This window comes from Narcine bancroftii, chromosome 3 (genome assembly GCF_036971445.1).
Source record: "Narcine bancroftii isolate sNarBan1 chromosome 3, sNarBan1.hap1, whole genome shotgun sequence".
Lineage (NCBI taxonomy): Eukaryota > Metazoa > Chordata > Chondrichthyes > Torpediniformes > Narcinidae > Narcine > Narcine bancroftii.
The window spans coordinates 347,944,533-347,967,163 of record NC_091471.1 but is presented as its reverse complement, the minus strand read 5'-3'; the positions used below and the strand labels follow the sequence as shown (position 1 = coordinate 347,967,163).

Sequence of the window (22,631 nt, the reverse complement as noted above, 5' to 3'; positions counted from 1 at the left end):
TCATGAATCTTTTGAATTTGCTACCCAAAAAGGTTGCAGAGGTGACGTCACTGAGTGTCTCAAGGAATCAAGGAACAACATAGAACATAGAAATCTACAGCACTGCACAGGCCCTTTGACCCAAAGCATTGTGCTAACATAATAACTTTACCAACTGCCTAGAATTTCCCTATTGCATAGCTCTCTATTTTTCTCCATTCTATGTACCTATCTAATAGTGTCTTGTGGGAATTGGGCTGGAAATGGCACAGGGGTAAAGGTCATCCACACTCTCACTTCTACTTGTGAAGGGAATCCACTTGAAATTTCCTCAGTACAGTGTTAGAATCCTGCTTCTGTGTTTCCTAAAAAGCAATAATCGTTTGTAAGCACAGTTTCATTGAATTTACAATTTAATTTGAAAAAATACACAGGATATATTTTCATCAGTTAATTATCTAAAAAGCCCACTATTAATCCCCAGAGTCCTCCACACATTTGATTCATAACTTCTATATTTTGCAAGAGCTTACTCATGATGATTCTTTTGTTATGCTTCACTTATTCGAATTATTCGCTTCACAGAACTTGTTCCTGATGTGCCCGCATCACGACATTACCTATCTATAAATTTAAAATATGAAATGTGATCATAATTAATTGGAATGTTATTCAATGGCCAAATGGGGAGAGATAATTTGGGCACAGCCATGTTATGTGCCTGCAAAAGTAAATTGTATTCTAATGACAAAACTAAATCTACAGGTTCAAAAATTCCCAGAGTGTTTTTGTAAAACAATAGATCAGGAGCAAGATTGTGCCAGCTCTTCCCACAGAAATTCAGTTACAACTTCATAATACCAGTCTTACCTTGGAACATAACAAAAAAAAATCAGGAACAGGTGGAGGCAGTCAACTCCATGTGCTACTCTGTCAATAAGATTGTAGCTGATCCAATCTTGGCCTCAACACTATTTCCCCACACTCTCTCCATATCTCTTGACTGTCTTTGATTTAAATGTATTTTTTCTGTCTCAAATATATTCAATGACTCCATCATCACAGCTCTCTGCATGGAGAATTCCAAAAAGTCACAAGGTTCTAAGTCCAGACACTCTTTCTTGTTTATCTTAACTCGACAATTCTTCATTCTGAAGCTCTGTATCCCAGTTCCAGACACCTCCTCTCAAACATCTTTTCAACATCCTCCCTATCAATACCCTACTTAAGTTCCTTGCAATAAAGGTAAACATTTTATTAGCCTTCATAACCACTTGATGTACCTGCTTGGTTTGTGTGTTTCATTTATTAGGAGCTCGATGTTTTCCACAAAATCACAAAGTATCAGAGCAGAAGTATGCCCATTGACCTATTGATTTTGTTCCACCGTTCTAATCATGAACTGATCCATCCACCCACTCAGACCCATTCCCTGGCTTTCTCCCCATAACCCTTGATGTTCTGACTAATTAAATGCCTGTCAGTCTCTGCCTTCAATACACCCAATGACCTCGCTTCCACAGCCACCTGTGGCAACAAGTTCCACAGATTCACAATCCTCTGCCTAAAGGTATTTTTCAACAAATCTGATTTAAATTGACGTTACTTTATCCTGAAATTTTTTCCTCATCCTAGAATCCCCTATCATGGGAAAAATCCTTGCCACATCTACTCTGTCCATGCCTTTCAGCATCTGAAATGCCTGTATGAGGTCCCTCTCATTCTACAAGTACAGTCCAAAGGGTGACAATAATTTCTCATGTTGTGACAGATTATAGATATGTTTTTGGGAGATAAATTGGGGCTGGTTTTTTTTAATGTAGGTCACATATAAACACTTTAAAACAGATATTATTTAAAATACTGGAGCCCTGCTCATGCTGGACATTCTGGCGCCAAGATCCTTTTCAAAAGCTTTTGAGAGTGCCCATGAGACTTCACTAATGGATTGTTGTTTACAAAAAGGCAACAGATGAAAGAACTCGTCAGAGCCACAGGCTGTCTGGAGTGGAACTTGCTGTTCTAAGAGGATCATGTGGTTTTGTAAGCAGAGGGAATAAAACAGACTTTTTCTCTGAGAGAGAGAGAAAAAAAGTTGTGGGTGTCCAGTTGACTGTGTTTCAGCCAGCAAGAGCAGCTCGAACTGAAACAGGAAAAGCTGGCAAAAAGCCCCAGAGTGGAAGATGACCTAGTCACAGCCCTTGTGGTTCATGCAAGAGGAGAGGACTGGCTGTCTAATGTTTCACTTGGAATAAGTGAAACAAAAAGGAACTCTGTAATGACCTGAAAGAAAGACGCTTCCACCAGCGTTGTCTCTGCTCCATCCTCAACATTCATTGGAGCGACTTCATCCCTAACATCGAAGTACTCGAGATGGCAGAGACCGACAGCATCGAATCCACGCTGCTGAAGATCCAACTGCGCTGGGTAGGTCACATCTCCAGAATGGAGGACCATCGCCTTCCCAAGATCATGTTATATAGCGAGCTCTCCACTGGCCACCATGACAGAGGTGCACCAAAGAAGAGGTACAAGGACTGCCTAAAGAAATCTCTTGGTGCCTGCCACATTGACCACCGCCAGTGGGCTGATATCGCCTCAAACCGTGCATCTTGGCACCTCACAGTTCTGCGGGCAGCAACCTCCTTTGAAGAAGACCGCAGAGCCCACCTCACTGACAAAAGACAAAGGAGGAAACACCCAACCCCAACCAACCAATTTTCCCTTGCAACCGCTGCAACCGTGTCTGCCTGTCCCGCATCGGACTTGTCAGCCACAAACGAGCCTGCAGCTGTCGTGGACATTACCCCTCCATAAATCTTCATCCGCGAAGCCAAGCCAAGAGAGATGTCCAGTGAACAACAAATCTCTCTCTGAAAACTGACAAGAACCTTTATGGACAGTAACCATTTACCTTTCAAACTCCAAAGCCTGGTGAACTTCATAAATGTTAAATTCTGTGCACAGTATAAGATTTGCCTGCAACCAGTAAACTTGGAGGAATGAGAAGTGAGATTTCACTGCGAATCAAAGAACTTTTCTGAACTTACACACACATTGCAAACACGTGCGCTTAGAATTAGAAGGGGGTTAAGTTAGGTTAGTTAAGTTAATAGTGATAAGTTAAAGTGTGATCCTGTTATCATGTTTAAAGATAATTAAAAGCAACATTTGTTTAAGTAACCATTTGTCTTGGTGAATATCTATTGCTGCTGGGCTTTGGGGTCCTCCGGACGTGTAACATTTTACTAACCCTTTCATTCCTGGCATCATTCTAGTAAATCTTCTCTGAACCCTCTTCAACGCCAGGACATCTTTTCTCAAATACGGTGCCCAAAATTGTACATAGTACTCCAAGTGAGGTCTCACCAGTGCTTTATAGAGTCTCAACATCATATCCTTGCTCTTGTATGCTATCCGTCTAGAAATAAATGCCAACATTGCATTTGCCTTCTTCACCACTGACTCAACCAGGAGGTCAACCTTTAGGGTATCCTACAAGAGGACTCCCAAGTCCCTTTGCACCTCATAATTTTGAATTTTCTCCCCATCTAAATAATAGCCTGTCCATCTATTTTCTTCTACTAAAGTGCCTGACCAATCACTTTTCAACATTGTATTGCATCTGCCACCTCTGCCCGTTCTCCTAATCTATCCAAGACTCTCTGCAGCCTTTCAGTATCCTCAGCATCACCTCCCCAACCACCTATTTTTGTATAAACTGCAACTTTAGATACAAAGCCTTCTATCCATAATCCAAATCATTTATAGACAATAAAAAAATGTCACAGCATTTTATAATCTCACTCCATTAAACAATATTTTCTTTCCACACGGACAATATCAAGTTTTACCACATATCTTCCATCCACATAACTTATCCATATTTCTTTATCCTACTGATAACTTGCTAACTCACTTATCTTTATATAATCAGCACATTTGGCTTCAGTGCTCCTTGTCCCTTCATGTTATTCATTCATGTCGATAAATAGTTGAGGCCCCAGCAATGTGGTCCTCCTATTGTGAATTGTCAATCCAAAAATCACACATTTACTGAACTCTCTATTTTCTGTTAATTATTCCCTTATCTGTGCCAATATAAGCCCATGCTCTCCTATTTTCTGCAATATCTGTACATGTTGCACCTTGTAAATCCCTTCTGGAAATCCAAAACATTGCATTTATTGATTCCCCTTTATCCACCATGTTTGTTACATCCTCAATGAAATTGAAATTCCATCAAGATGAATCACCTCAACATGAATGATAACCACAAAATCCTTATTCACTCATCAAAATACCTTTGGCTATGGTGGAAAAAAAAACAGTTCATATGAGTTTCTTTCATTTACTCAATTGATTATTTGACATTCTTACATCTACTAGCTGTGGTGTAAGTGGATTTTGCTTTTGTGTACTTTTACTTTTTTAGCCTGAGAATATTTTGTTGTAGACCAGTATCGTGAGAACAGATTTTAAAAACTCCACATGGTCAATAATGAAAGCACATTGCTATTCCCTAATATTGGTCCAGGACTCAGCCAATAGTCCCAAATTTTGTGGTCAGTTGTGAGCACTGTTTGATCACCACTGATATTCAAATTAATTGATATTAAACTATTAAAAGGGAACTGTTAGTTTAATAAAAAAACTACATGCTGTTTTGTGGAAAAAGACCATTTCTATCTCATTGCAAGTATTTCATGTTTAAAACAAAATTATACCACCAAAATGTTTTAAAGTAACTTGAGCAATTTTGTTTTTATTTTAAGATTGGGTATTGGGAGGTATTTGATGGATCCGTTATAAGAGAGTTGGATGGCTCCTTATCTGGCTCTATTAATGGAATGGACATCACAGCAAATGGAGATTACTTTCTAACTGGTAAGGAAAATCCAAGTTCTTATCCTTCTTGGTGGTGAAGATATTTTTGGAGTAGCATGGACTGTGGTGAAAATTAAGAGCAGCAATTGGTAACTTAATAACATCATAGCTGATCTGTTTATAACTCAACTCTGAATTCTTATCTACCTGAATTATCTTTCACCCCCTTGCTTTCAAGTATTATCTACCTGTTCCTCAAAAATACCTAATGCTGGAACACATTTTTTCTGTATTTGAGCTGAGATATTTTCTGATCCCTTAGCCTTTGGTGTATTCAATGCTTTTAACAGTGTTTTGGTATCATCTGGAGTGAGGCAAATTGGCTGAAGACTGGGTTCTGAGATGATGGTGACTTTAGGATGAAGCCAAGATGATTGACTCACTTGACACTTCAGTCCAGTAAGAGCTGGGTGGGCAGATCAATCTTGGCAGTCTCCATGAACTGCTGTGTAACGTTTTCTACTCTGAAAAAAGACCATAGACCATACCGAAAATGGATTTAATTGCATAACACACAATTTTTCTGAAATCTAATCTGGTGAGTATTTGGAAATTTAGAGCAAATTCGTTTTGTTCAAATTATACAGAATGTAAAAACAAATTGATTTCAGAAAGATGTCTGTTTTTTTTTGAGTATCCATTACTCGATCTTTTAACCTCTCAGTGTAGAGCTTCACTCCCTAAAGGACCTGTTAGATAATATAGCCAAGCTTGCACTTTTCTGCTTTGTTGCCCCACCAACTTTCTCTTGTCTGGAGGCTGCTAACCTTTTCTATGTGCAGTAAGTTCCCTAAAGGCTTGGATAAAACTCAAAATTATCCCGGGAATTCCAGCTGCTTGTTACACCACATGACATAAAAATTTGGAGCTGCCTTTCTACTTTACATTTGATTTAGCTTCTTATTTAATTATTGAGTCTATACTCTTTTGGCAGAAACCTATCACATTAAAAATGACTGCAAAGATCTATATTACTAAAATGTTAGTGTTGCAGGATAAATTAACAGTTTCTTTATTGATTACTCCAGCATATTTCTCTGTTAAACTCAATTTGCTGTTGCTCTGTGTGCTTTAAAAATTGCTAGCACAATATTTTAGAATTTGCATGTTTGTACTCATTATATGGTTGAATCTCAATCTGTTTTAAATTAGGAGGTGAAGATAAATTGATAAAATTGTGGGGATACAATGAAGGTGAGGTTACACACATTGGAATAGGTCACAGTGGAAACATCAACCGTGTTAAGATCTCTCCCACTTTGAAACACATAATCAGTGTTAGTTCAGATGGAGCCATCCTACGATGGAGATATCCTTATACAGATTAGTGACAAATAATTCCATCAGACTGCATGACATAAAATATTTTCATATTTCACACAGTGATGCAGGTTCTTGAAAACTCTGCTTTGGGTTTCACAAAAGTAACTTTTAATGATAATTTTTAAAAACTTTCTTTTCCAACATAATTAAAATTCTGTTCCTTTGTTAATTTATGTTGAAGTTGTAATTTTGGAGAAATCCTCTTCCCAAAAGAAGTAAATGACATGATGGTTAACTCATAAAAATATTTCTATAGAAAACAAAAAAATAATTCATGCTTTCTTTAATATCTTGTGATTCTATGTTGTAAAATGGATTTCATATTGATTTTCAGTAGGATTTTCTCTGGTATCTTGTTGTAGTCATGATCTTGAATGATCCATAATTTTTATTACAATGCAATTTATAGAAGAAATAAAATAAAGCTTGACATTGTTGTATTTGCTATCTTTAAACAATAACTTTTATGTATGTATATTAAATGTGGATGGATTTAATGTTCCAATGCCAAGAAAATTTATCCTGCACAGTTATTGTTTTCATTTAGTCCATGGTGAAGTGGAGCAAAAATTGGATCAAAATATAAATAACACTTTTTTTAATGGTACATTAGATCATATTGATCCATGACTGAGAACGAATTAAAGTGATTTTGTTCATTATGTTTCAATAATTGATCACATTCAAATTAGCTTCAGGATGGATGAATTGCTGAGTTTCCAAAACGGCAGAATAGGGAAAATGAAACAAAAACATTGAACAAGCCTGCGAATCTGAAGCTATATGAAATGCAGCACATATATAATGGCATTAACATTGACATTTTTAACCTAATTGTCACTTTAGAAATAACAGCCACAGCAAAGGTGGTGTATGTATAGAAAGTGTACATATTAAACAATTCAGGGGTTTTAAATCAGTCAACATCCTTAAAATCAGAGATCAGCTTTTCAAAACTGAGGTGGGGGAAAAAAAATTGTTCACCCAGAGGATAGTGAATGTGGAATTCTCTAACCAAGAGGACCAAGGAGGCTCAATCGCTTTGTGTATTCAGGACAGAGATTAATACATTTTTGCATTTTAAAAGAATCAAGGGAAATGACATTAATACAAGAAAGAGGCATGAAGAAAAAGTTTAGCCTTGATCTTAAACAACGGTAGATCAGAATCAAAGGACTGAATGATCTATTAATGCATCTACTTCTGATGATCTCATGTTTTCAATGAGCACCACACTCATTCCATTCATGGAGAAAGTTGAATGTATTTCCCCAGTAGACACACAGCAAACTTAGCAGAGACACTGACCAAGATTACTCATGTCTCTTTCATGAATCTCTAGCTGTTTCAGGTTATAAGTCAGCATAGCTGGAACTTGTCTAAGAAAGTTCCTCCTTCCAGAACTGAGAATGGAAAAACCAGCTCAAAGCCCAAGATATTTTAGACTCATTTACCTTACCATATGAATAATTTTAATACCCTGATAGTAGAAAAACATGCATCAGTCGTACAACGCAGCCCACAAGTCTGTGCCAAACTGGATGCCCACATCAAACTAAGAATCAAACCAGCTGCTTGCACCTGGTAGATATCCTTCCATTCCTTTCTGTGTTTCTCTAGAAACCTCTTAAAAGCTACTAATGTATTGTATCTGCTTCCACCACTGCTCCTGGCAGCCCTTTCTAGGCACCTCTCTGAGTATATATATATGTATATATGTGCTTTTATACATACTGATAGAGGAAAAGTTAAAATACTCACTCAATTGTATTAAATATGTATTATTGACTCTTTGAAAAAGAGATTTTGTCCTGTCAAATTTAATTTTTATATTTGGACCCATGAAATATTAAAAGGCCATAAATCTTATACATTTTGGGAAATGTATAAATCTTATTTGAGCTTTGGTATTTGAGGGATAGTATCCATTTCTAACTTTGAGATTTATCCAAAGTTTTGTAACAATTCACAGATGAGCATTACTGCACAAATACACAATAGAATCCTCTGCCAAGAAATCATAACTGTTTTTATAAATCACTCATCAAAAGCAAAATTTGCTTGTTTGTACCATTTCCATTGGGACATTGGACAGAACACATTATCATTTACCCAAATGCCGGTTTCATTTGTCCGTCATGTGTTCTGCATCTCATGATTGCATCAACATGCATAGCTCATTTCAACTGTTTAACAACATTGCTTGGAATGATAGGATGTGGCATAATACCTTTATACTTAGGCATTTTTATTTAATGTACATCTATAGTCTAGACATCTTTGTTCAGGTGTAATGTCACAAAGTGAAAAGAACACATAGAACAATAGAAAAAAATTATTAAAATGCACAAAGTATTAGTAAGATACCTACATGTTGATTGTTGAGTGTTAAGATTCAGCTGGACTTTTTCTTTATTGGAAGCATATCCTTATCAAAAGTAAGGTTGTTTCACCTCATCAGTTACTATCAGGTGATTTATTTTAATAATTCTGCCAATATTCATGCAATATTGCAATGAAGTATCTTTATGACTTAAAATTCAATGATTGTGTGCTACATATCAGAACAGTATCAATGATCCATGGTTTGTCAATTCAATATAATTATAATACTGGCCATTAATATTTTAGTTACCTGCATAGTAAACATATATGTAATATGACGAGTAGCTGAATTATCCAAGCTTAGTAAACATCTACATTTTATTTCTAATGAGAAAGCTTGTTTCCAGCTTATAAAGTCAATTATTGCTGTAATATGTTTCCAGTGGGAATGTTTAAGTATGTTCCCTCAAACAGCTTGTATCTAGCCTGCAGTGATTTGGATTTTCTATAAAAGGGTACGCCTTGGCGCAGTTTATATGCAAATAAATATTTTATAGAGATCTTTGTCACTTCATTCAAAAGAAATTGCAAGGAAAAAAATCAAGTTCTGGTCTGCTGAAGCGATTCAGGATGGATAATTGTCAATGTTTTCCTGATTCACTTTTAAAATAAGCTTTGTGTTTTAGAATGGGAATCTGATGGTAAACTGTTTCGTTATCAGAATGACAACGTTCACAATTGTGGTGAGTTCTTTAACATAATGCAGTTTGATTTAGCATGGAACAGACAGTGGTTATTCACCAGAAATACTAATCTTTAAAAACTGGTTGCATAATGAAGGTGCAACATGAAGGCCAATTCAGAGAAAAGCATCCAATATTTTAGATTCAAAAAGCAGAATGTTCTATATGCCAAGTAAAGTAGAAAGCAACTTCCAATTGGATGCTTTTCTCTGATTTGACCTTCACGTTGCACCTTCATTATGGACCAATGTTGAATACTTTGGCGTGTCATTCCAGTCTTGGCCTTATAACTGTCCATTTGTATCAAAATGTTTACCGGTAATTGGCAAAAAATACAGGAATGGTTTCCATATTATGATTGTAAGAGGCATGAAATTACAGTAGAAAGGAATGCCTTATCATGAACTTATTGAGAACATTGAAAAATTGGAGAAAAATAAGCTTGGATATTTTTCTTTGAATAACTTAAGTTCCTATTGTTATAGAGTCAAAATTTGGTTTTGTGAAGGATATTATGTCGTTGACAACCTGAAAATACACCTTGTGATTAAACTGACTGAGAGGTCACTTTTTTGAAGAAGTCTGAAGCAGTTTATTCTTATGAAGCAGAATAATCCCAGTAGGCCAAGTTATGATGAGTCTTCAGAAAGGAAAAAAAATAGAAGACGAATGAAAGCATTTTGTGACTGACTTTATGAAAGAAAGAAATTATGCCTAAATCATGACTGTGTACTCAGTGAAAAATTATGCTGATATTTGACCTATGGATATACTGTAGGTTACAAATCCTAATCATTTCTACTGTACATTGACTGTAAAAAGACATTGTATCAGTCTGATTCAGTGGTTTCTTTCCATTCACATACTACTTTAAGTATTCCCTATACAATGGCTGCTCTGTGATTAGTAAGGGATTACTTAAGGTGGTATGTGTGTGGAAAGAAAAAGGTTGAGAACCACTGATAGTTTCTCGCCTGCAGATACATGCCATTATCGGTTATTTGACTTAGAGTGTCTGGTGTTCTGTTCTCCACTGTCATCACACCAAGTAAATCTCCAAAGGTGTATTTTTCATATTTTCAAATTCAACTTTAAATGTTGTAGGATATACAAATGTTGCTCCAGTATCTACGGTGCAGAATGGGAAGGGAGGAACAATGGACTGATTGGTGGGTTGGGGGAGGATTGGGCTGCGAGGTTGGAGCTTTATAATGATTCCATTGCAGGTGGTGTGGTATAATAGATTGGGTGGAGAAAATGTGCAGCGGAGCACTGGAAAAGAGGGAGGGTGCATATACTAATGAGTTTGTGTGGAAGGAGTGGGGAAAGATTAAGTAGCAGATCAGTGGGCAAGGGGATGTTTTTGAGAAATGCAAGCTGGAGAGAGAGATGGGGCTTTGCAAGTGGATAGGCAAGGGACAGTGTTAGGTATGTGAGAAAGCCATTTCCACCAGCCTTGAGAATGTTCCCCAGTAATAAGCTCAATCAGTGGTATAACTAAAGCAGGCCTCATGAGTGCTGCGAATAACTGTTTCTGCCCAATGTCTGAAATTCATAGCTGCATGGAAACCTAAGTACAAAAAGCAGGGCCCAGGACTGCAGTTAGTTTTATTAGAGGCAATTGCAGTTCACTGGACTTTTAAAAACACTGAGTTCTTTAGAAAAAAATCCAAATATTTTCCTGATTTTCTTTTTTTACAATGAGATGAATTGTAAGTGCCCGAAGTTCACATCCATTCAACAGATTATTAGAAAAGGATGTAAACCATGCAATGTGCGAGCTGAGTGAGAAATGGAAATCCTGAAGTTGGTGTCAGTTTCCCAGTGCCACACTCTCATTGCCACAACATGGTCTGGATCATCTTCCTGGAAAACAGAGATGCATTCTCCAAATCTTGTTTTTCTCTCCACTGATGGGAGCATTAATGATTTGCATACTGGTGTGTGACTGATGACAGTCCTATTCCTGAACCTTTTCTTTGATGTTGACTGATGTGTTGTATCACTGCCACATTTACTGGGTTTTTGTTTTATTTTTCACTTTTGATGGCTCTGCAGTGAGCTTTGTCATCAAATGGACACAAGCAGATATTGGACAAAGACATGATCATGCTTGGCTGTGATAACCCTACACGGTCAGGTTGTCTGCTGGTGTTCACTTTGAGGGCTCACTCATGAATAATAAGTCTTTGGTCAAATTTCAAGGCACAAATCACTTGTGAAACCAAGCCATGGTTATTTTATCAGTTAGTGCAACTCTTACAGTGCCAGCAACTGGGTTCAAATCTGGCATTGTCTGTAATAGAGTTTGTCTGTTTTCCCTGTGTCTGCGTGGCTTTCTGCCAGGCTCTTCAGTTTCCTCCCACTCTCCAAAATGTGGAGGGTTGTAGGTCATTTGGGTCTAATTGGCGGCATGGGCTCATGGACCGAAAAGGCCTGTTCCCGTGCTATAGGTCTAAATGTTAAAAAAAAGATTATAATTATATAAATTATAAGAAGAAAGGGTTCAACTTTAATAAAAATATGTTCAATTTTGTATACACTAGTTTCAGGATTGCAAGCATATACCTGCTTTCCATGTCTTTAAGTGGAGATGAAATAGTTATGCTAGATGCAACTCTTCCCTTTCTCTACAATGTTTAATTTGAAGGATCGTAATTAAAACAAAAAAATAAAACTCTTCTGCTAAATTATGTGAGATTGCAATATAAGGAGGCACTAGCCAGAAATTACCCTTTTATTCTCTGGGAAGTTACTTCAGTTTTACATCCTTATTCATAATGTATGTTTTCAAGTACATCCCTAAGTATGGGAAGAATTTTAATGAGCAGTGGTTTTGACTCTAATTCAGAACAGTGTTGTTTTATTTTGATGATTATCTTCATGGAATAATCTGTGGCAATGTCTCTGTGCTTGTGGCTTCCAAAATATTTCTTGCCAATGAATAACACAGTTCTAGCTTTTCATCAGTACTCAAGTCATGTAAATGAGTAGAAAATTGAATTATCAGTGGATACAGTCGTTCGCCTCAGGTGCTTGAATGATTTTTTTCATCTGAATTGTGAAGGCCAATTCAGCTTCCTCATGCTCCCTGATCAAGCAAGCTTTTTTATGTTAACATATTCATCTACTTATATAAAAGTATCTGTGAAAAGAAGAACTAAAAGATTAATTTGAAAAAAATATATTTTGGAATTTTTGTGACAAAAACTGTGGTGCTTATTAGTGGTCAGGTCTAGAAATTTACAACACATTGAGTTTGTGTTGTTACGAACTAACAACCCTTTATATTTTGTTTGGGTCTAAAGGGATGTTGTTAACACTATCAAAGGAACAGCAATGGAAAATTCACCAATGGTAAATTCAAAATAATATATTTTTAAAAATTAAACCCTTAATAGCATAACATTTCCTACTTATCTCTAAATTTATAAATTTGACCCCACTGTGCACAAATGTAATATGTGTATGTGTAATTAAAGTCCCACTTTGAAAAATCAATTTTTAAAACTTCAGCACAATTTAGTCTTGCTTGAAGACTTCAATCTTCAGTTCAGAAATAATTATAATGTGTTTTTAAACATCATATCTTCAGGCCTCTTTAAATGTACAATTCTTTCGATGAGTTCCTTGAGATATTCTTTAAATAGAAGTGACCTTCTTCTGAGCTACAAATTTATCTCCGGTGAAAGGGATGATAAACTTCCTGTCTTTCCAGGATGTCTTCTTCTTTTGAATGAAGATTTTGGAATCTGTTTTCCAAACGATGAGACTGTCCTCTTTATCTTAAAGAGACAGAAATAATTTTTCTTTTAAAATCTACATATTCTGCATTCCCTTTTGTTTAGAAGTAACACATTACAGCATTTATTTTGGTTACTGTAATTCAACCCTGTCTTCCATAAGGTTCCAACTCCTGTGTGTGTTACAGAGTTTTGACTTCTGAAAGCTGATCCAAAAATATCTGAATTCGATAATATATTTCTCCAAATCATGAGACAGTTACATCATCAACAAGATCAGTCCCAATTCTTGGAAAGCACATGACTATCAGTTTCCTTTCTGCAAAATATCTTGCCTTTTTCAAAACCACTCCATATTCATAACAAACTCTGACCTCACCTCTGTTCAAGAGGCTTAAGTAGTTTAGTATAAAAGCAGATGGCTTCCTTCACCAGTTCTTATAGAGTACTTAGATTCTTCCATTTTTAATAAAGTAAACACTCTATTGTTCTTGAATAATTAAGAACCACTTCAATTCAATTAGTTCTGTCGTTCGAGAGAATGAACTCTCTTCTCTAAATACAATGGTTCTCTGTAAATAGAAGTTTATCCTGTCAGGAAAAGATCTGTGAATTTTCCCTTAACTTCACCAAAGATGATTAACAAATATTTGGTTATCAAACTGCGGATGCTGGAGTTGTAAAATAAACAGAAAATGTTAGAAGAACTTAGCAGGTCAGGCGGCATCTTTGATTTACACATTCCCTTGAGCCTCAAGCACCTCATTTACTTTGTCTCTCTTGTACTTCAAATAAAGTTAAAGTTACAGCACAAATTAGATTCCAGTGCAACAAATGCCTGCTTTCCCTCAGGAAGATTTGCCTCATTGTAATTACTGCAGATACAAAGAAGCAATTGGTATTAGCTCTTGTACTTTAATATATTCTCTGATTCTTAGTGTTTGAATAATTAGTGAGTTTTCATGAATCTCCTTCATCTCATACTTTAGTAGAGATATTAACATTATTAATTCAAAAGAATTTGTATCTATGAAGAATTCTGTAAAATTTGTCAACAACTATAACAATTTGTGTTAACTTCATGCACGTAATGTAGCAATGTAATCTTACATGATTCATTGGAGCAGATACGATACTGAAAAGGAATTCTGAGGAATTAATTGTCTGCAGGGTCAAGTCAGTAGAATTTGAGTAAGATTTGCAAGCTGCCATGCTAATAAATCCCTATCTTTAAGGCATTTGATTGCTCCAGACTCCCATCAACTGCCTTTTGTGTTTCCACCATTTATATTTTATATTTGGCTTCTTTGAGCTCCCAGTGAGGAGGTGCGAGGCTTCCCCAATTGCTCTTGTCCCTTTTCAATGCTCAAGAACCAGAGGTTCTCACAAATTAATATGGGAAAGTGATGCTTTTTGTCGGGAGACATGTATTGTTTCCTGCATTCCGGCAATCTCTTGTGATGGAATTATCATGAATATGAAAGTTGTGGCAGATTGCTCTGTGATATTGTCAGGCTGAGTGAGGGCACTGATACTGATCTTGGTTTGCTTCTCCCATCAAAGCAATTGTTCAAATGACATTGGTAGCAGCTCTCAGTTATTTTAAGTATAGATAGATAGTCCTTTCTCTGAAGCATAAAGAAAGTTGAGGATCGTTGATTCAAAGTTCAGATTTATTGTTAGAGTACAAAAATGACATCACATACAACCCTGAGATTCTTTTTCTTGTGAGCCAGACAGAATTTCTAAAATGCAAAAAATATACAAAAGAGAAATGTAAATAAAGAAATGTTTAAGCAGTGCAATCTGGAAAACAAATATTCAACCCTAAATGATGTACAAATTAAGAGGCCTTAAATGAGTCTCTGAGCTTGTTGTTGAGGAGTCTGACGGTGAAGGGGCAGCAACTGTTCTGGAGCGAGTTCTGATGATAGCAGCAAGAACAGAGCATGTCCTGGATGGTGTAGCTCCTGGATAATAAATTTTACTCTCCGACAGCAGAGTTCTATGTAGTTTTTCTCGATGGTGGGGAGAATTTTGCCTGTGATGTTCTTGGCTGCATCCACTACCTTTTTCAGGGCTTTCTGCTTAGAGGTATTAGTGCCCCCATACCAGGCTGTGATGCAGCTGGATAGCATGCTTTCCACTACACATTTGTAGAAGTTTGTCAAGGTTTTAAAGTCATACCAAACCTCTTGAGGAAGTCGGGGTGCTGACGTTAATATGTTGGGCCCAGGAAAGGTACTCCAAGATGGTTACCCCAGGAATTTAAATTTGCTCACCCTCTTCACCTCTGATTCCCCAATGATCCCTGGATCGTACTCGTACACCTCTCTGGTTTTCCCTTCCCAGTAACCCATAAAGCCAACCCTAGGTTGGCAACCTTGATCTTCAAACATTCTTTACCTCAGAGAGCTGAAAGATGATGCTGGTTGATTTGATCATCATTGCTAGAGTCTTTGTTTGCTCAACATTCCAGCATCTACAGTTTTTGGGTTCCTCAATTTCATCATAATTGTCTACCTTAACTGGAAGGTAACGTCTGAGGAAAAAAAGTGAACTCCATGTGGATCTCATAGTCTCATGGTGATGGTTGGAAGAAACTGGTTGGAAGAGGACTTTCATTCTATTGATGCTTCAGTGAATGACGAGGTTGGTCTGTAGGTATGTACATAATCAAGTGCCATTAACAGAGGTTGGAGTGACTTTAGTTTTGGAGAGGGGGGGGTGATAGACATTTATCCTGTGGGGAAACCTATTTGGAGATGAGGTGGCAGCGATAAAGATTTTGGAGCGATTATATAGTTTTGCAGTGGTGGATCTGTTGGTTTCCTTGGTTAGGATCTCAGCTAGCATGTCATCATGTGGCAGACAAGCTCCTGTTTTTCATTGATATAAAAGGTTTAGATATATTTGGCAGAAACAGTAACTGGAACATCCCAGTGGTAAAGGCTTGAATAATTAAAAAACTGAAGAGTCTCACCCTTCAAATGATCCCAGCAGTAAACTGAAGTTTATTTGCATACTCTATAACTTCTGGGAACTTCGTGTGAAAGCTGTAACTTCAGATAGTTGCTGCGATTCATTTCCCAATTGGTGCAACCTGTTTGTGTTGTGCTCTCTTATAATTTTATTGTTATTAACATGGCATTTACTTCATTCAATGGATCGAATGACGGGCCATTGCAACAGTGACACTATACACAAAGCAATTATAAAAGTGGAAAAAATTGCTGACTTCTGATTAAAACTTTTGGAACTATTTTCTCCATATGACTGAGAAGACACTATTGCAGTACAAGTGACATTAAAAAAATATTAACTTTTTTTTCAGTAATTCCAGTTTCCAACTGCAGTTTGTAATGGGTTGAATGGGGTTTTAGACTCTGGAAAAAATTATGCCACGTGATTAGCCCCCACCCTCCCCAAATTCCAAGGATTTGCAGCATTTCCTGGAACTCTGAGTTTTCAGTGATTCCTCATGTCAGGCAGACTTTCCAGCTAAGAGAACGGTCTGATTATAAATTACCATGACCAATGTGCGCTCTGCAAAACAATTGCAAAAGCAACTCATTTTTCACTAACTTTACTGCAGTCTTGCATTAATGGCCTTGGAATTCACAGTTGTTTTATTTCAGAACATTCCACTTGTTCGCTCCTTCGTACCTGGCCCCAATGGGGAATGATTTTACCTTTTGATAATGTTTTGATTTATTCCAGCATATTCTTTGAAAACGAAGCACTTCTTTCACATTTTGTAACTCCCCTTTGATGAGAGGTTTTTCTGGACAAGTTGTTCTGCTGCGTTTTGACGGTGGAGTTTGAGTGGGGAAAAAAGGGTCGAGTCTGTCTCCCACAACTATCTGTCAGAATAGTTATACTAACAGCTATTTGCTGTACATAATGCTGGAATCAGACTTCAGAGAAGGCCCACTGATTTGCAATCGATTTGATGAACATTTAAATTTGAGAAATTGCAGTAATGATCAACGTCATTGTCACAACTTCAAGGAAAATGAAATGCTGTTTTGACTAATACATTTTTATTGATTCTTAGTAACAACCTTTGTTAACAATGGCCAACCTGTTCACTCTTTTGGAGTGAGACATGTAAAAATAAAATTATTTTGATATATCTTATGCTGCAAAATAACAAAGGTGAATTGTCAGTCTGCCAAACTTTTTTTTTTAATTAAATGTTTTATTCCAAGCATTTCATGGTTTTGGCAGTACTGCCTTTAGTCCATAAGGAGATAAGGAGCAAAAAGCTTCATGTCCAGCTTCTAATTAAAAACATTCTGACTCATCACTCACAGATTTTTTTTAAAAAACGCAATAGCGTAAAACTACAATTATTTGAATGCAAATGTTTTGCGTTGCTGCTCATGGCGAGAGATAGAGTTATGCAGCATGGAAACAGGTTTTTCAGCCCAACTCAATCGTGCCAACCAAGTTGTGATCTGAGCCAGTCACATTCGCCCATGTTAGGCCTGTATCTGTCTTTATCTGTGTACATGTCCAAATGTCTTTTAAAATAATACACAATTCTTTATCTGGACATCTAAATTCCGGAATGCTCCAAAATCCGGCAAGTGGGAAGAGAGATGGCGGCGTGAGTAGGGCAGGCGAGACACCAGCAGCGCGAGTTGGGTGGGCGAGAGACCGGCAGCACAACTGGAAGAGGGTGGGGGTGGATATGGCAGCACAATTTGGGTGGGCTTAAATCTGGCTTTCTGAAATCTGGAAATATCTGAAATTCAGAACACACTGTCCCCCAAGGGTTCCGGATAAAGGATTGTGTACCTGTAGGTGGATATATTGCTTTGATTTAAATTTTTTTGAAGATGGGAGATCTAATAGAATATAACTTCTCAAGCTCTCTAAGAATTTTTTTTATGTTTCATTGAGGACATCTTTTATTCTTCTAAATTAAAATAATCAAGGCTTAGCCCATTCGATCTCTCTCTGCTAAACAAATTTTCCATTCCAGGAACTAGCCTGGTGAATCTTCACTTTCTCCCTCTTTAGCAAGTAAATCCTTTTGTAGCCAAGGAAACTAAACTTGTACACAAATTTAATCAAGACTCAAAATAATTGTGCTGAGGCATCTTTACTCTTGTGTTCAAATTTTCACCAATGGAGGCCAACAAACCCATTGTCTGGTTAATATCCTGAAGCAGCTGTTTATGGTACCATTCCACAACCAATGGTATATTGGAAAATCATCACAGATCATCTTTACACCCACTTCTGTCAAAGCTCTAGATGTAGATCATCCATTTTTATTAGATTTATCAGTTTCAGGCAAATTAACATTTCTACTCATATTTCTTTACAAGTATATCCAGCATCTACAGGATCATATATGCCAAAAATACGAATTTTCTGGTTGACTAAGATTCACTCTTACAATGTCTAACTAATACACCTGCATTAAGAATACATAGTTTAAAAGACTAAAGACAGTGCAAAACGTAAAGTAATTTTGAAAAAAAATCAATATTGTATTCTTTATTATGTAAAGTTCACTTTAATCAAGTAATTCTTGTAACTTACAAAATTTAAATTTAAATTCCCTGGCACTGTAACAGCGTTGCACTATCCACTACACTGTCCTGCTGTCATAATACCCCCTCCCCCCTGTTTACAGATTGAACCTGTTATGAACCCAAAGGACCCCAAAACCCAGTAGCAATAAAAATTCACCAAGACAAATAGTTACTTAAGCAAAAGTTGCTTTTAATTTTCTTTAAATATAACAACAGGATCAAACTTTAACTTATTACTATTAACTTAACCTAACTTTACTCCCTTCTAATTCTAAGCACATGTGTATGTAATGTGTATATGTTTAGGAAAGTTCTTTGATTCACAGTCCAATCTCACTTCTCTCTTCTCCAAGTTCACCAGTATCAGGCGATTCTTATACTGTACACAGAATTTAACATTTATGAATTTTCATCAAGCTCTGGTACTTAAAGGTAATTAGTTACTGCTCAGGAAGGTTCTTGTTGGTTTCAGAGAGAGATTTGTTGCTGTTTCGATACACACAAACTGATTCCCTCTGATCAGCCAATTCAGTGTCTTGCCAAAGAAACTCGCCCCATCAGAGTTTTCCAAATGATAACCTCTTCTTCTGGGTCACCAAAGAGTTCCTCTTATTTCAGGTGAAACACTCCAGCCAGCCATTTCTTCTTGTAAGGACCATAAGGATTTTTCAACAGGCTGAACTCAAAACTCATAACCCGTCTTCAAAGTGGGGTTTTCCACAGCTTCCAAAAGCCCCTGAAGTTAGTTCTCTTTCTCTCTCTCTCTCTCTCTCTCTCTTTCCCTCTCTCAGAAAGCCTGCTTCGTCTTTTCTCTCTCTCTCTGCTTGCAAAACCACATGACCCTCTTGCAGGGCTCCAGACCCAGTCTTTGAAAGATCTTATCTGCCTCTGCATGGCACATGTCAACATTCTGTTCCATTTGCACCTTCTTTTGAGATTCCTGAGCAAAGCATTTCCAAAATAGTTTTTATTGTCTTTGGAAAGACACTTGGTGCCTCAATGTCTCATTTTCAGCCAAGCTCTTGTATTTTAAGTGAGATATAGTGTTACTCTGTGGTGACCTATACTAAAACCACCCCCCCCCAACAATCTATCTCTTTTAAAAAAACATATATATATATATATATATATATATAATATAAAATGTAATATAACTCACTACAAACCTTACTAATATACTTAATAATATACAAATAAAGATGAAGAACCTTACCAAACAGAGATAGGGAGACACTTTGGGAGAGCTGCCCCAGCAGTGAGCAGCTCAACTGGCTCTTCATCCTGGGTGCTGCCATTTTATTTGAACAGCTGATGTGGGCGGGGCACAACTGGGGCAATCAGCTGGCTGAATGTTTGCTCCCTTGGGGTTTTGTATTCCTTCGGAGAAATTTTACAATTTTAAACTTTTATTTAAAACTTAACAGTTCTATTTATTGATTTCCTCAGGTTTTTTTTGCAGGGTAACAGGCCATTTCAGCCCACGAGTCCATGCTGCCCAAGTTATACCTAATTAACCCACACCCCCCCAGTACATTTCAAATGTTGGGAGGAAACTGCATCCCCCAGGGAAAACCCACGCAGTCACGGGGAGAACGTACCAACTCCTTACAGACAGCACAGGATTCAATCACCGGTCCTGATCACTGGTGCTGTAAAGGCATTGTGCTAACCGGTTGATTAAATACCGGATAATGGGGATTTAACTGTACTTATTTATTTTATTTCCCCATTTATTTGTACCTTTGTTCTCCAGTATTTCGAGGAAGTGTTTTCAAGTCTTCTTCCATGAAGGCAGAAACAAATATTTGATTGATTTCTTTGCCATTTCCTCAGGCACTAAATAAATTCTTGCATCTCTGTCCATTAAAGGTCCCACATTTGTGTTCATTAACCTTTTCTTCTTTATATATTTATAGAAGCTCTTATGGTCTGCTTTTCAGTATCCCACAGGATGGTCTCAAATCCTAGTTTTCCTTTCTTTTTAAATTCCTTGATCATTCTTTGCTGAGTTCTTAAATTCCCCAAATCTCGGGCTTACTGCTTTTTCCTAACCGCTCTGAGAGCTATTTCTGTATATTTAATAATATTTTTTCATTTCTTCAGTTAATTGTGGCTGGCCTTTTTTTTCCTGTTGTGTCATTGTGACTTCAATGAATTTGTGGCAAATCATACTTTATGTATTTAAAATCCACTTCACACCCTTGAGTGAGTACCCAATCTCTACCAGCAAACCTCTCCCTCACACCTACTGTACATACGACCTTTTGTTTAGATTGAAAACCCCGATCATCACCATTGCATTACTTTTGTCAGGCAGTGATACAGAAGCCTGAAGTTTAGCACCCCTAGGTTCAAGAATGGTTTTCCCGATGGCTGTCAGGCTTTTATCAACAAAAAGACCTGATTTGTTTTAATCAACAAAAAGACCTGGCAGCATTATTGAAATGCCAAATTTTTCTTGGACTACTATAACTGTGAATATTTATTTTCTATCTCTATTTTCAATATTTCTTATCTCTTTCCATGTGCCAATTTAATGTAGCTTTGGAGTTGTTTCTCTTTATAAGGTACCTTTTTGGCTGCAACACAGAAGAATTTTGATATATATGTACATTGTTCTTGTGCATCATAAACTGATTACTGTCATCATTTGATTAAAATAACCTTGTACAATGTTCATAAGGGCTTTTTGAAGGTTGCTTGGCTTCTGATCATAAGAGCGTGAAAGGTAACTGATGTTGAATGCAGTTTTATTCCAGTGCACGGCCCTTAGAATGGGGAATTTGGTGAGTGGGAGAGCTTCACTTCAGTGAATGGGATCGATTGAAGCAACTCAGTTAAAGGCGTTGCTTGAAAGTGTGATGCTACGTTTCAAAAGTGATGTCAACAGAAGGCATGATTGTTGAGGAGCTCGAGACCTGTGTACTGGTGTGTTTATATTTTATAAAGCTACCTTTGAAGGTGGGGTATAGCACAACAGCTCATCTCAGTGAAATGTGCTTTGAGGAATGTCTCTGACACTTTTTGTGTCCAAGAAAACTATTTGCAGAAGTTGTGTCCTGGCTTTGGAGCTGGAGAGACAAACTGGGTGACTGTGCTGCATCGCCAAGGTTCAGGTCTTTGTGGGTAACACGTATAGGGAAGTGGTCACACTGCAACTTAAGTATAAGGAAGCCGAGGGAGAATAGCGACTATCAGGAAAAATAGGCCTTTGGTCTGGTGATCCTGAGTCCACATTGAACACCAACCTTTCTCTTTTGGATGTGGGTGAGGGTAATGGTTCTTCAGGGGACTGCAGCCGAATCACACAGGCTTAGTGGTATAGAAGGAAATGTTGCCTGCCATGTGACAGGATAAAGGATGTCACTGAATGGCTGCAACAACTTTCTGAAGGGGAGGGGGAAGAACCTGAAGCGTGGTCCACATTGGTACCAATGATGCTGGTAGAAGGAAGGTTGAGGCCCTGCAAGTTAAATGCTGGACCTCAGAGGTAGTACGGTTAGCATAACTCCCAGCTCCATATGCAAACTAGAGCAGAAATGATCTCAATGAATGGGTAGAAGAGCTTTCAAAATCTGAGACTTTGGGATCATCGCTGAGTGCTTTAAGAGAGGTGTTAAAGTTGCCTAGGAATGGAACTGGAATTTCAGGGTAGAGAGAGAAAAATAAAGGTGGAAGTGAAAATTAGAAATGTAATGCGTAAACTAAATAGCCAACAAAAAAAGGAGCAAATAGGGCCAGAGTAGGGGAAAATGTTAAAAGGCACTCTATTGTCAATGTATGCTGCATTCAGGGGTGCAGTGTTGCCATCGCTCACCTGAGCACCGCTCTGGCACCTAGTTAAAAAAGGCAAAATAAATAAGTGGGGAATTTTAACGAGTGGAGAATTAAACAGTGGCTGCATATTAAATACAGGCGGGGCTGGTGTCATGGCATCCACTCCCCTCCCCTGCTGAATGCTAATTTGGACTACAAGGAATCTATTTTTTCTACCACTGGTACATTTGTCCTCCTTCCTTGTCCTACCGTTCCCTCTCAATTATACAACGCGGCGGCCACCAAGCCCTTGTCGCCTTTTATTT

The 22,631-nt window shown here is 37.4% G+C and overlaps 1 protein-coding gene across 5 annotated transcripts in view; it reads left to right on the top strand.

The window, feature by feature from the left end:
* The window catches only part of cfap52 (cilia and flagella associated protein 52), a 74,745-nt gene that overhangs the window by 38,170 nt on the left and 13,944 nt on the right, over positions 1–22,631 (top strand). For 2 of the 5 annotated variants that reach the window (XM_069929606.1, XM_069929609.1), the window contains exons 13-14: positions 4,755–4,866; positions 9,201–9,257. In XM_069929606.1, the coding sequence (XP_069785707.1) occupies positions 4,755–4,866; positions 9,201–9,257 (169 nt within the window). Of the gene's footprint in view, positions 1–4,754; positions 4,867–6,018; positions 9,075–9,200; positions 9,258–22,631 lie in introns of those variants that run through there. The other 3 variants (XM_069929607.1, XM_069929605.1, XM_069929608.1) reach the window with 2 other exon arrangements.